The sequence below is a fragment of the Mastigoproctus giganteus genome, chromosome 11 (assembly GCF_048544385.1).
Source record: "Mastigoproctus giganteus isolate SK-2022 chromosome 11, ASM4854438v1, whole genome shotgun sequence".
Classification (NCBI taxonomy): domain Eukaryota; kingdom Metazoa; phylum Arthropoda; class Arachnida; order Uropygi; family Thelyphonidae; genus Mastigoproctus; species Mastigoproctus giganteus.
Genome location: NC_143585.1, coordinates 74,935,523 through 74,949,455, shown reverse-complemented (window position 1 = coordinate 74,949,455; position 13,933 = coordinate 74,935,523). Strand labels below are relative to the sequence as shown.

Sequence of the window (13,933 nt, the reverse complement as noted above, 5' to 3'; positions counted from 1 at the left end):
AAAGGGGAGTACAGTGGTCTCAGACAGTTTTTAAGTTCTGTACAGTGGGATCAACTGACGATGTTACAAACAGTAAATTCTAAGTGGGAAGCATTCAAAGAATTAATCGTGGAAGCTACTAGACTTTATATACCGATTAAGAAATATCGTTCAAGGTTTAGGCCTAAATGGTTATCAAATGAACTAATGAGACTCGTGACAGAGAAGAAAAATGCATGGGATGCATATAAATAATTATCAGGTGACGCAGAAGCCTGTGGCAGATATAAGCTAGTCTGTAATCAGGTCCCAAAGGAGGTTCGGCAGGCGAAGGCGGATTACGAGAAATCTTTGGCAAAAGATGCTAAGAAAAACAGCAAGGATTTCTTTACTTATATAAACTCTAAAAGGAAGGGGATGAATATGATTGGTCCACTTGACATCGATGGTTCGACTGTTGATGATCCTGCTCAGATAGCAAACAAACTGAATGAGTATTTTGCATCTACATTCACACGTGAGGAATTATTACAATTTGAAAATGGAAGAAGGTTATCAAATTGTAGCAGTGTGCTTAATGATTTTGTAATAACTGAGAGCAAAGTGGAGGAGAAATTGTTGAAGTTAAACACAAGAAAGGCACCTGGGGTGGATGGGATCTATCCAGTTATTTTAAAGGAGGCGGCAAAGCAACTAAGCAAACCCTTAGCCATAATTATGAGAGCATCCTTGGACTCAGGGGAGGTTCCCACAGACTGGAGATGTGCAAATGTGACCCCAATTCACAAAAGTGTATCGAAGGGTGACACGAGTAATTACAGACCAGTTAGTTTAACTTCTGTTCCGGGTAAAATAATGGAGTCGCTGGTTAAAGATGCAGGATCATCTAGACAAGACTGCAGCAATAATTCAAACACAGCATGGGTTTGTTAAGGGAAAGTCTTGTCTAATAAATTTGATTGGTTATTTTGATGTGGTTACAAAGGAACTGGATGCAAAAAATAATTTTGATATCATATACTTGGATTTCAGGAAAGCTTTTGACACTGTTGCACATGGAAGACTATTGTACAAATTGGAGCAGAATGGTATTAAGGGTAAGTTGCTAAAATGGATAAAAGGATGGTTGAGTGGGAGAAGACAGAGGGTGGTAATCAATGGGTGCTGCTCTTCGTTGACTAATGTTATTAGTGGAGTCCCACAGGGTTCAGTGTTGGGTCCACTGTTGTTTTGTATATTTATCAATGATATTGACGAAGGTATATCAGGCTTAGTATCGAAGTTTGCAGATGATACAAAGGTTGGCAGGGTTGTTAATGATAATAATGGCAGTGTGTTACTGCAATAGGATCCAGAAAATTTGGGCAGATGGGCTGAGAAGTGGCAACTGAAATTTAACATTGACAAATGCAAAGTACTGCATATGGGTAGAAGTAACCCCAGAGAAACGTACCAACTGTGTGGTATTACACTTAAGGTGGTAGAAAATGAAAAAGACCTGGGAGTAATTGTGCAGGCAGATATGAAGTTTTCTGAGCAATGCAGACAGGCTGCCAGGGCAGGTCATGGGGTTTTGTCAATGATATATAGGAATTTTGCTAGCAGGGAAAAGGAGGCAATTGTCCCTCTGTATAAGGCAATTATCAGGCCACGCCTTGAGTACTACGTGCAGGTCTGGGGGCCTCATTTTAGGATGTAGATTTGCTTGAGGGTGTACACAGAAGGGTAACAAGATTGGTGAGTGAAATAAAGGGATCCTCTTACCAGGAGAGGCTTAAGTTCTGCAAATTGCAGCAGCTGGAGACTAGGCATCTGCGAGGTGATCTGATTGAGGTGTATAAGGCTTTGAATGGGTTGAGCACGCTGAATTCTGATGGGATTCTCCCTCTTGTTCAGATTACGAACCTAAGTGGGCATAAATTGAAATTGAGGAAGGACAGATGTAGAATAGATGTGCGGAAATTTGCCTTTAACTAGCGGCTGGTGAATTGCTGGAACAAACTTCCATCTGTCGTTGGGGAAGTTGATAGGTTAAATAAATTTAAGGAGGAACTAGACAAATATTTAGAGGGGATTGTTTTGTAATTTTTTTTTTTTTTGGCTGACGCTGCATAAGCTCATACGCTTGCTTTCTTGCATCCCATGCCACTACTACTACTACCCTTCTCCTGAGCAAGCATAGTCAGTTTGGGGCACCACCGGGGGACTATCTTCTTCCTGGATATTTTGATCGGGTGAGATAGGTTTGTTGTTTTAGTGATAATTTTTGTCATAGTCATTGCATGGTCGTCGAGCTATAGTTGTTGTTTGATCTAGACTGCTCATTTTCCTGTTTCTGCAGCTCAGCTGCTGTGAGTTCAGTGAAGTTGTTCCAGTCTGCTTTCTTTATGTTGTATTTTCTTATATAGACTGTTGAGCTATGTGTTTAACTTAAAAGTTAAAAATGTAAGTGACTAATAGTATTTAACATACAGTGTTTCAATTAAAAGACAGCAATCTCTCAGTTTTGAGTCAAGGCTATTTGTCATCTGGACTTTTTTTGTAACCTTAAAATCAGCTATATGCTTTTGAACTTTAGAGGGGATCTGTCTAAGTATTAGCATTTATATTTTATGATTTCAAAATTAAAATTTTGTCTATCAACTACTCTTTCTTAATTGTGAAAGCTATTCTTGCATCTTCAGTTTAATTTGAAAGCATTAGCATTAGTAGAGGCATATGATGCAAGAAAGCAAGCTTATGCAGCATCAGCCAAAAAAAAAAAAAAAACCACTCCACTTCACCCCTCCGTTTGTTCGAAATACGTGTCCAGCTGAGCCTTAAACTTATTTAGGCTATCAACCTCCACGACAAGGGTCTACCAACCAACCACCCGCTGGCTAAAGGCAAATTTCCGCACGTCTATCCTACATCTGTCTTTCCTCAATTTGAATTTATGCCCTCTCAGGTGATTTTTCTGAGCTAGAGGAAGAATCCCATCAGCATTGAGCATGCTTAAACCATTCAAGGCTTTATACACCTCTATCAGATCACCTCGCTGGTGCCTAGTCTCCAGACACTGTAATTTGCAAAACTTAAGCCTTTCTTCGTAAGAGCACCCCTTTGTTCCATTCACTAATCTTGTTGCCCTTCTCTGTACTCGTTCCAGCAGCTCTACATCCTTCTTGAAATGAGGCCTCCAGACCTGTATACAGTACTCTAGGTGTGGCCTGACCATTGCCTTATACAATGGAATAATCACCTCCTTATCCCTGCTGGAAAAATTCCTGTATATCATTGACAATACTCCATGAGCTACTCTTGCACCCGTCTGCACTGCTCAGAGAACTTCATATCTGCCTGCACAATCACCCCCAAGTCCCTTTCATTCTCTACCACTGTTAGTGTAGTACCACAGAGTTGATACGTTGCTCTGGGGTTGCTGTTTCCCATATGTAGTGCTTTACATTTGTCAATGTTAAACTTCATTTGCCACCTCTCAGCCCATCTGCTCAACCTTTCCAGATCCTGTTGCAGCAGCATAGTGTCAGTAGTGTCCTTGACAACCCTGCCAACCTTTGTATCGTCTGCAAACTTGGACATTAAGCTTGATATACCATCATCAATATCATTTATAAATACAGAAAACAATAATGGACCGAACATTGAACCCTGAGGGACTCCACTAATAACATTAGTCCACGATGAGCAGTGTCCATTGATTACCACTCTCTGTCTTCTCCCCCTCAACCACCCCTTTATCCATAGCAGCAACTTGCCTCCAATGCCGCACTGCTCCAATTTGTGCAGCAGTATCAAAAGCCTTTCTAAGATTCAAGTATATAATATCAAAGTTATTCCCTGTATCCAGTTCTTTTGTGACTGCATCATAGTATCCAATCAAATTGGTCAGGCAAGACTTCCCCTTAACAAAACCATGCTGTGTCCGAGCTATAACTGAAGTCTTGTCTAGATCATCCTGCAGTGCTTCTTTAACCGGTGCCTCCATTAATTTCCAGGGAAATTAATGGTGCCTGGAAATTAATAAACTCACAGGTCTATAATTACTTGTGTCAGCCTTTGATCCTCCTTTGTGAATTGGGGTCACATTTGCACATCTCCAGTCCATGGGTACTTCCCCCGAGTCCAAGGAAGCTCTCATAATTATGGCTAAGGGTTTGCTTACTTCCTTTGCTGCCTCCTTTAATATAACTGGATAGATCCCATCCACCCCAGGTGCCTTTCTTGTATTTATCTTCAACAATTTCTACTCCACTTTACTCTCAGTTATTACAAGATTCTCTAGCTTACTGCCAGAGTTGAATACACCTCTGGCATTTCCCCTCGCTGAATGTGTGAATGTCGATGCAAAATAGTCATTTAGTTTGTTAGCTACCTGAGCAGGATCATCAACAGTTGACCCATCGATATCAAGTGGACCAATCTGATTCATCCCCTTCCTTCTAGAGTTTACATAAGTAAAGAACTCTTTGCTGTTTTTCTTTGCATCCCTTGCCAAAGATTTCTCATAATCTGCCTTTGCCTGCCTAACCTCCTTTGTAACTTGGTTACAGATCAACTTGTATCTATCATAGGCATAGGCAGCCGACCGGGCTAGCCAGGTGGGTAAAGTGCCTGCCTAGCAAACCAAAGGTTGCGGGTTCGAATCCCGCCTCGGGCTTGGATCAGAGTAAAATGCAAAAACTTTGGGAGGTGCATTATGGCCACAGAAGTCGATGCGCCAACAACTAACAAATATATATATATATATCATAGGCTTCTGTGTCACGTGTTAATTTATATCACTAGTATACTTCTAAAATGAATGCAAACTGGTTTATTCGAAGGGTAGAAAAAAAAATTAAAGTATGAAAAATGATGTAGAACGGTCCTGATACAGCCAGATGTTCTGCACAGTAACCATGTATATCCAATAACAACCATCACATACAACAGCATTTCTTTCTTTCTTTTACTTCAAATAAAAATTGGTTCACATTTGTTTCAAAAGTACAATGGTGATAATTTTTGACAATGATGTTTTTAATTTTTTTATTTAAAAAGAACTTTGTAAACATTAACCGTATTTTGTTATAACAAACTGAAAAATAACACATCCTATATCAAAGTCTGGAGAGATTACGTACCTACTCAATACGTAACGTACATTTTCCGTATTCAAAATATTTCGCTTTATTCGAAACTAAAATGAAATCAATGTTTTTAAAAACATTTCTTACCTGGTCTCATAAACCGTTCTCCAATTTTTCCACCATATTTATTCCAAGCAATGCATATAAGTAAAATATTGACACATAATACAGACAGAAATGTTCTTAGAATCTTCCATTGGAATTCACTTATATAAGACGTGTGATCACTAAATAATGCCTCTAACGTTTCCCAATATCCAAACAATATCTTGAAAATGGTCCAGCTCTCGACTCCACCTGAAGAAGGATATGACTCGCCTTCAAACATTTATTATACGCAGTAACTCAATTAGAGCATGTATACTACTCTGTGATATAACCGTTTCGGTTAACTGATGCAACTTTGCATACATATTAAACATGTGGCGACGTCTACTGAGATATCGCCAACCAGATGCACTGATTCTTTTAGGGAAAAGAAATAATCAGAGTTTTTCTCTTACAATAAAAAATAACGATTATTATATTTAAAAGTAATTGCTATTCAGTTCCTAAGGAGAAAAAAATACTTTTATATCTCCACATCCAAACCTGTAATAAAAATAATGCCACAGAATATGTTACAGTTCTGTGTTGTGAATAATACAAAAATGGCGTCTGTGGACTCCCATTTGTTGTGTAGCATCACACATCAAAAACCAGAGGAAGATGAAAACGAAATTCCAAAAGACTTTGAACCTGGAGCCTCAAGAGAGGCCATGCTTCTTCCCGCAGGTTCATATGAAGAAGATGAAAATGCACCTTGTGCAGAATTTCGACTTGAGGAGTACGGCCGGAAAGGAAGCTGCATCAGTGAGATCGAAAGGACTGTGGCCGGAGGAGAGGTTGTTACCGAAGCTACAGATGATTGTGTAGAAAATAACACACAAGAAATTTCAGTTAATAATATGGATCGTGAAGTGAGTTAAATTATATCGTTTGCTTTTATTTTTTCGCTGTTTTGTTAGTAGTTCTTAATTATGCATGTGTTCCCCGGCTATATATATATTTTTATAATTATATATATTTTTAACTTTGCTCACCCTCTTCACCTAAGTAGCGAGCGAGTGACATCAGACGTTTATTTAGCTGCTTCATTAGAACTACTTCGGTAGTTTTCTGATGAAGCTATATCTAAGTAATATTTTTAGATAGAAAGTTGTCTCTGGAAGAAGAAGAGAAGAAAAGTTTTAGTGTCCATGGGATAACAGTAGTGGGAGTGATCATCAATTACACTAGCCAACACGATTTTTACCTCCAAGAACTTAAATGCTGTTTTTAACCAAATTTTTTTGCGTAAATTTCGAAAATCACCATGATAGTTTCACATCACGTCACCGTTATTATCGTCACGTCACAGCGTTTTCCCAAAATATGCCAATTTTGCATAATTTAGAAAGTAATGTATGATATACTGATTTATTTTAATAGATATAAGCTAATTCTCTTAATTTTAGCAATAGATTCTGGCCTCAGGTTTCTTATGATAAACATAATCAGACGTCTACTTATGGTTCTTAGGTTCAAATGCTGATGCAATAACTTACAATTTGAAGAGAGCACACTTAGCGTTTTTGGTGAGAATTTTTGTAACCTGTGCCAAGGTTTTACAAGTATTAACTGATCCCAAAACTTGGGATAACAGTAGTGGGGAAGATAATAGTGATCAAGTTCAAGCTGAGGATTCCCCGGAAGCCTCCACTTCACAAGATGTCGACTATCAGGTAGTGAGGTACATTTAATCAAACAAGATGAGTTGAATGATTTGGTTCGAGACTTAAATTTGCCAAAAGAACAAGCTGAATTGTTAGGTTCTAGGTTACAACAGTGAATATACTCACAGCAGGAACAAAGATTTCAGTGTTTCAAAAAAGACATCAAAAGTTTTCGAAATATTTTGCTATGGAGGACAGTATGTGTTTTTGCAAAGACATTAATGGACTTCTGAAAGAACTAGGTGTCATGCATAAGTCAGATGAATGGCTTTTATACGTAGATGCCTCAAAATTAAGTTTAAAAGCAGTTTTTCTTCATAATGGCAATGAATTTCCATCAGTTCCTGTGTTTCATTCAGTTGGACTTAAAGAAAGTCATGAAAGCATATTAGCATTAGCATTAGTAGAGGCATTTGATGCAAGAAAGCAAGCTTATGCAGCATCAGCCAAAAAAAAAAAAAAAGAAAGAAACCACTTCCACTTCACCCCTCTGTTCGTTCAAAATACCTGTCCAGCTGAGCCTTAAACTTATTTAGGCTATCAACCTCCACCACAAGGGATGGCAGTCTGTTCTACCAACCAACCACCCGCTGGCTAAAGGCAAATTTCCGCACGTCTATCCTACATCTGTCTTTCCTCAATTTGAATTTATGCCCTCTCAGGTGATTTTTCTGAGCTAGAGGAAGAATCCCATCAGCATTGAGCATGCTTAAACCATTCAAGGCTTTATACACCTCTATCAGATCACCTCGCTGGTGCCTAGTCTCCAGACACTGTAATTTGCAAAACTTAAGCCTTTCTTCGTAAGAGCACCCCTTTGTTCCATTCACTAATCTTGTTGCCCTTCTCTGTACTCGTTCCAGCAGCTCTACATCCTTCTTGAAATGAGGCCTCCAGACCTGTATACAGTACTCTAGGTGTGGCCTGACCATTGCCTTATACAATGGAATAATCACCTCCTTATCCCTGCTGGAAAAATTCCTGTATATCATTGACAATACTCCATGAGCTACTCTTGCACCCGTCTGCACTGCTCAGAGAACTTCATATCTGCCTGCACAATCACCCCCAAGTCCCTTTCATTCTCTACCACTGTCAGTGTAGTACCACAGAGTTGATACGTTGCTCTGGGGTTGCTGTTTCCCATGTGTAGTACTTTACATTTGTCAATGTTAAACTTCATTTGCCACCTCTCAGCCCATCTGCTCAACCTTTCCAGATCCTGTTGCAGCAGCATAGTGTCAGTAGTGTCCTTGACAACCCTGCCAACCTTTGTATTATCTAAGGTTCTACATGCTGTAAAATACCAGGATTATGGTTGGAACATATGCAGTGATCTTAAGGTTATAGATATGCTTGTTGGTTTGTAGGGAGAAGTTTCACAAAATGTTGTTTTTTGTGTTTGTGGGACAGCTGTGCAACAGAACAACATTGTTGGGCAACATTGGGACAAGCAGGACGAGTTCATACCAGGACAGTATAATGTAAAATATATTCCTTTGGTGCAAACAAACAAGGTTCTTCTTCCACCCCTGCACATCAAACTTGGATTGATGAAAAATTCTGTGAAGGGACTAGATAAAGAAGATAATGGATTTGCATACTTCAGAAGTGTGTTTCCTAATTTAAAATATGCCAAACTTAAGGAAGAAATTTTCCTAGAACCCCAAATTAGGAAATTCCTGAAAGATGATGTGTTTAAAACCCAATTAAAGGAGGTTGAATTGGCAGCTTGTTGATCATTTAAGGCAGTAGTACATGGTTTTTTGAGTAATAGGAAAGAAGAAAACTATGAAATGTTAGTGTCTAATTTACTCAAGTGCTACAAAAACATGGGCCGTTGAATGTCATTGAAAATCCATTTTATTCATTCCCTCGAAAATCTGGGAAATGTGAGTGATGAACCAGGGGAGTGGTTTCATCAAGATGCTTGGAAAAGCGGTACCAATGTCGCTGGGATCCTGTAATGATGGGGGATTACTGTTGGTTCCTTGTGAGGGAGAGTAAGCAGAAATACAAGAGAAAATCCCTTAGTAGCAAACATTTTTAAGGACAATTACAGTTATGCTAATTATATATTATTGAAATGTACTATTTTGCTATGATTTATGATATTTTTCCGAAGTTAAATGAGTTATAGAGAACGTATAACATTTTTTTACACTTGAAATATGTATATATACCTTTATTTTAACATCAAATGTTGGTACATCTTTTGATGTAGACGTGATAGAGACTTTTTATGGTGATTTTTGCAATCAGTGCATTTATTTCCTTCACAATCACATATTTTCACTGCGGAGGTATGACAAAAAAACATTTTTTGTTGGCTAGTGTTATTGTATCCCTAAAAACATCTGTATTTGAATACATGACAGTAATGCCTTGCATACTAACTAGTTAAACCCAGAAACATTCATGTATTCCAATAATAAATTAAAACTTAAACCTGGAAGTTCAAATCTAGTACGTTCAGAATTTGATAATGCATTCTAACTGTAATGATCACAATAAAGTTTTTATTTTTCCAAAGATGCAAAAAAGGATGTTAAGTACAATGGAATAATCACCTCCTTATTCCTGCGGCAAAATTCCTGTATACCATTGACAAAACCCCATGAGCTGTGCTGTCTGCCCTGCTCAGAGAACTTGATATCTGAATGCACAGTGATCCCCAGGTCTTTTTAATTTTCCACTATTCTGAGTGTGGTACCACAGAGTTGGTATATTCATCTCAGATTACTGCTACCCATATGCAGTACCTTGCATTTGTCAATGTTATACTTCAATTGCCATTTCTCTTCTCAGCCAATCTGCCTAATTTTTCTAGATCTTGTTACAGTAGTATATCTTAATTAATGTCATTAACCACCCTACCAACCTTGGTATCATCTGGAAACTTAGACATTGAGCCTGATATATCTTTATCAATATCATTAATAAATATAGAAAACAACAATGGGCCAAGCATCAAACCCTGGGGGACTCCACTAATAACATTAGTCCAAGAATAGCAGTGCTCATTGACAATCACTCTGTCTTCTCCTGTTCAGTCATCCCATAATCCATTGCAGTAACTTTCCCTTAGTGCCACACTGCTCCAAATTTGTATACCAGTCTTTTATGTTCAACAGTATCAAAAGATTTTCTGAAATTATTATTATTATTAGCTATATGGTGCAAGGAAGCCTGAGGCTTATGCTTCACCAGCCAAAAAAAAAATTTCTGAATTACCCTGAGAGAGAGAGAAAACAAGAGTCAGAAGTAGATGAGAATCACCAAGAAAGAGAAGAATGATAATTCCAGCTCAGGACCCTGGGTATCTTCAAATCACACATGGAGGATCAAAGTCAAGCCCATACTCACCAGATGTGAGTCCCTGGGGTTAATCTAATTATATGATGTTAAAATTATATTTTGCATTCAGTTCCTTTGTTACTGTATCATAGTATCCAATCAGATTTGTCAGACAAGACTGTTCCTTAACAAATCCATGCTGTGGCTGCATTTCTTTCTAGATGATTCTGAATTACTTCTTTGACCAGTGACTCCATTATTATACCAGGTCTGTAATTACTTTTTTCAACCTTTGATCCTCCATTTGTGAATTAAAGGTACCTTTGCGTATCTACAGTCCATAGAAACCATCCCTGAATCCAAGGATACTCTCAAAATCATGGCTAAAGGTTTGCTTCCCTCTTTTGCTGCCTCTCTTAATATTATTGGATAGAGCCCATCCACCCTTGGTGCTTTTCTTTATGTTTAGCTTCAACAATTTATCTTCCATTTTCCTCTCAGTTATCACAAAATTTTTCAGCTTGTTGTTAGAATTTGTTACTCTTCTGGCATCCCCAGCCCTAAAAAATTCCTCTTGTGTGAATGTAGATGCAGAATATCAATTCAGTTTGTCAGCAACCTGAGCAGAATTATCATCAGTTAAACCATTCACATCCAGTAGACCAATGTAATTCCTCGCCTTTCTTATAGTATTTATATAAGTAAAGACGTCTTTTATTGCTTTTCTTTGCATGCTTTGCCAGAGAAGTTTTGTAACATGCCTTAACTTACCTAACTGACTTTGTGTCTTGATTGCAGACTAGTTACATCTACTATAGTCTCCTCTATCACCCGATAATTTGTATGCATCCCATGCAATCTTCTCTGCCACGAGTCTCATCAGTTTGTCTGACATCCATTTAGGTCTAAATCTTGAACAGTATCTCTTAGCTCTTTGGTGGTATAAAAACCTAGTAGCCTCTATAATTATGTCCCTGAATGCTTCCCACGTAGAATTTGCTGTTGGTAACTTGCATCAGTTGGTCCCACTGCAAAGAATTTAAAAACTGCCCACAGTAGTCACCTTTATGAAAGCAAAAGCCCTTTCCTTTGCTCTTGACAATGGATACATCTTTTAAGTAAATCCCTCATATACACTATGATAACTGCCACCTGGTGGGGGGAGTATTTGATCTGCATAAAGGGTTGCTGCTAATAATCAGATAGAGAGTATTACTTTCTTGTTACCTAAGAATCTGGTGTAAAGAGTATTCATCCAGTAAATTCACAAAAGTCTTGCTACTGTGTGTGTGTGTGTGTGTGTGTGTGTGTGTGTGTGTGTGTGTGTGTGTTATCAATCCCATGGTCCAATCAATATTTGGAAAGGTAAAAGTGCCCCATTATAAGATATTCTGATTTACTGGTCCACTCTATTTGTCTGTACAGTCTTTCATTATACTCATCGCAGTCATTAGGTCTGTATCACACTGCTGCCCTCATTTTTGTTTTCCCAGTGCTTATGTCACGCCAGAGTGACTCAACATTGCACTGGTTACCTATATCGCCTGATGCACTGCATTACATTTTATATGCTTCTTAACTAATAGCATAACCTTTCCCCTCTCCTATGCAGTCATTGTTTTTTGCACACATTGTTTTCCATATTCAAATTCTGCATTCCTTATATCATAATGACACCATATCTCCGATATCGCCACAATTACCCAATTATCTGCCTTTGATGACTTGACTAGTACTTCAAATTTATCAGATTTATTTACTGTACCTCTAGCATTAATATACGCACGTTAATATTCACTGTTTTTCATTCTTAGTAACCCTGACATATCCCATGTATATGTTTGTTTCACGAGGACCCCCAGCAATCTTTGTAATCCCTGACACCACTAGGTGGCAGTGATCACAGTGTACTGATGTGGAGTTACTTAAAAATATAATTAACATCAGGGGTAAAGGAAAGGGTTTTTTCTTCCGTAAAGGTGTAACAGTGGGATTAACAGATGATGTTACCAACAGCAAATTCTAAGTGGGAAGCATTCAAGGAATTAATCGTGGAAGCTACTAAAAGTTTCATACCTATTAAGAAATATTGTTCAAGGTTTAGGCCTAAATGGTTGTCAAATGAAATAATGAGACTTGTAGCAGACAAGAAAAATGCATGGGATATATATAAATTATCAGGCGACACTGAAGCCTATGACAGATATAAGCTAGTCTGTAATCAAATCACAAAGGAGGTTAGGCAGGTGAAGGCAGATTACCGAGAAATCTTTGGCAAAGGATGCTAAGAAAAACAGCAAAGCTTTCTTTACTTATATAAACTCTAAAAGGAAGGGGATGAATCTGATTGGTCCACTTTATATTGATGGTTCGACTGTTGATGATCCTGCTCAGATAGCAAACAAACTGAATGAGTATTTTGCATCAATATTCACACATGAGGAGTTATTAAGGTTTGAAAATGCCAGAAGGTTATCAAATTGTAGCAGAGTGCTTAATGATTTTGTAATAACTGAGAACAAAGTGGAGGAGAAATTGTTGAAGTTAAACATAAAAAAGGCACCTGGAGTGGATGGGATCTATCCAGTTATATTAAAGGAGGTGGTAAAGGAAGTAAGCAAACCCTTAGCCATAATTATGAGAGCATCCTTGGATTCAGGGGAGGTCCCCACGGACTGGAGATATGCAAATCTATCCCCAATTCACAAAGGGGGATCGAAGGGTGACACAAGTAATTACAGACCAGTTAGTTTAAATTCTGTTCCGGGTAAAATAATGGAGTCACTGATTAAAGCGTAGCCAGGTGGGTAGGAGCAGCAGTGCGTAGCACACGCTTCTTGATTAGACTGGGGTTCGAGCCCGTGACCACCAAATACGGAGGACGCGGAAAGGTCAGGGAATGACCACCGCATATCCCCGGAGCGATATGGCCTTATTTGCTAATGCTCATAAAATCCAAATAACATAACATAACAATAACTGGTTAAAGATGCATTGCAGGATCATCTAGACAAGGTTGCAGTAACAATTCAGACACAGCATGGCTTTGTTAAAGGGAGGTCTTATCTGACCAATTTGACTGGATACTATGATGTGGTTACAAAGGAACTGGATGCAAAAAATAATTTTGATATCATATACTTGGATTTCAGGAAAGCTTTTGACACTGTTGCGCATGGAAGACTACTGTACAAATTGGAGCAGAATGGTATTAAGGGTAAGTTTCTACAATGGATAAAAGGATGGTTGAGTGGAAGAAGACAGAGGGTGGTAATCAATGGGTGCTGCTCTTTGCGAACTAATATTATTAGTGGAGTCCCACAGAGTTCAGTGTTGGGTCCACTGTTGTTTTGTATATTTATCAATGATATTGATGAAGGTATATCAGGCTTAATGTCAAAGTTTGCAGATGATACGAAGGTTGGCAGGATTGTTAATGACAGTACTGGCAGTGTGCTACTGCAACAGGATCTAGAAAATTTGGGCAGATGGGCTGAGAAGTGGCAACTGAAGTTTAACATTGACAAATGCAAAGTACTGCATATGGGTAGAAGTAACCCCAGAGAAACGTACCAACCTTGTGGTATTACATTTAAGGTGGTAGAAAATGAAAAATACCTGGGAGTAATTGTGCAGTCAGAGATGAAGTTTTCTGAGCAATGCAGACAGGCTGCCAGAGCGGGTCATGGGGTTTTGTCAATGATATACAGGAATTTTGCTAGCAGGGAAAAGGAGGTGATTGTCCCTTTGTATAAAGCAATGGTCATGCCA

The 13,933-nt window shown here is 38.5% G+C and overlaps 2 protein-coding genes across 2 annotated transcripts in view; one reads left to right on the top strand and one right to left on the bottom strand.

Annotated features, from left to right (window-relative positions):
• Positions 1 to 5,585, bottom strand: part of Gint3 (GDI interacting protein 3) — an 84,761-nt gene extending 79,176 nt beyond the window's left edge. The window contains exon 1 of the mRNA XM_090385128.1: positions 5,199 to 5,585. The gene's annotated coding sequence lies outside the window, so the exon portion shown is untranslated. The remainder of the gene's footprint in view (positions 1 to 5,198) is intronic.
• Positions 5,586 to 5,588: 3 nt separating this feature from the next.
• The window catches only part of Mon1 (vacuolar fusion protein MON1 homolog), an 87,618-nt gene continuing 79,273 nt past the window's right edge, over positions 5,589 to 13,933 (top strand). Inside the window, exon 1 of the mRNA XM_090385127.1 lies at positions 5,589 to 6,070. Within this exon, the coding sequence (XP_090241253.1) occupies positions 5,717 to 6,070 (354 nt within the window). The 5' untranslated portion in view covers positions 5,589 to 5,716. The remainder of the gene's footprint in view (positions 6,071 to 13,933) is intronic.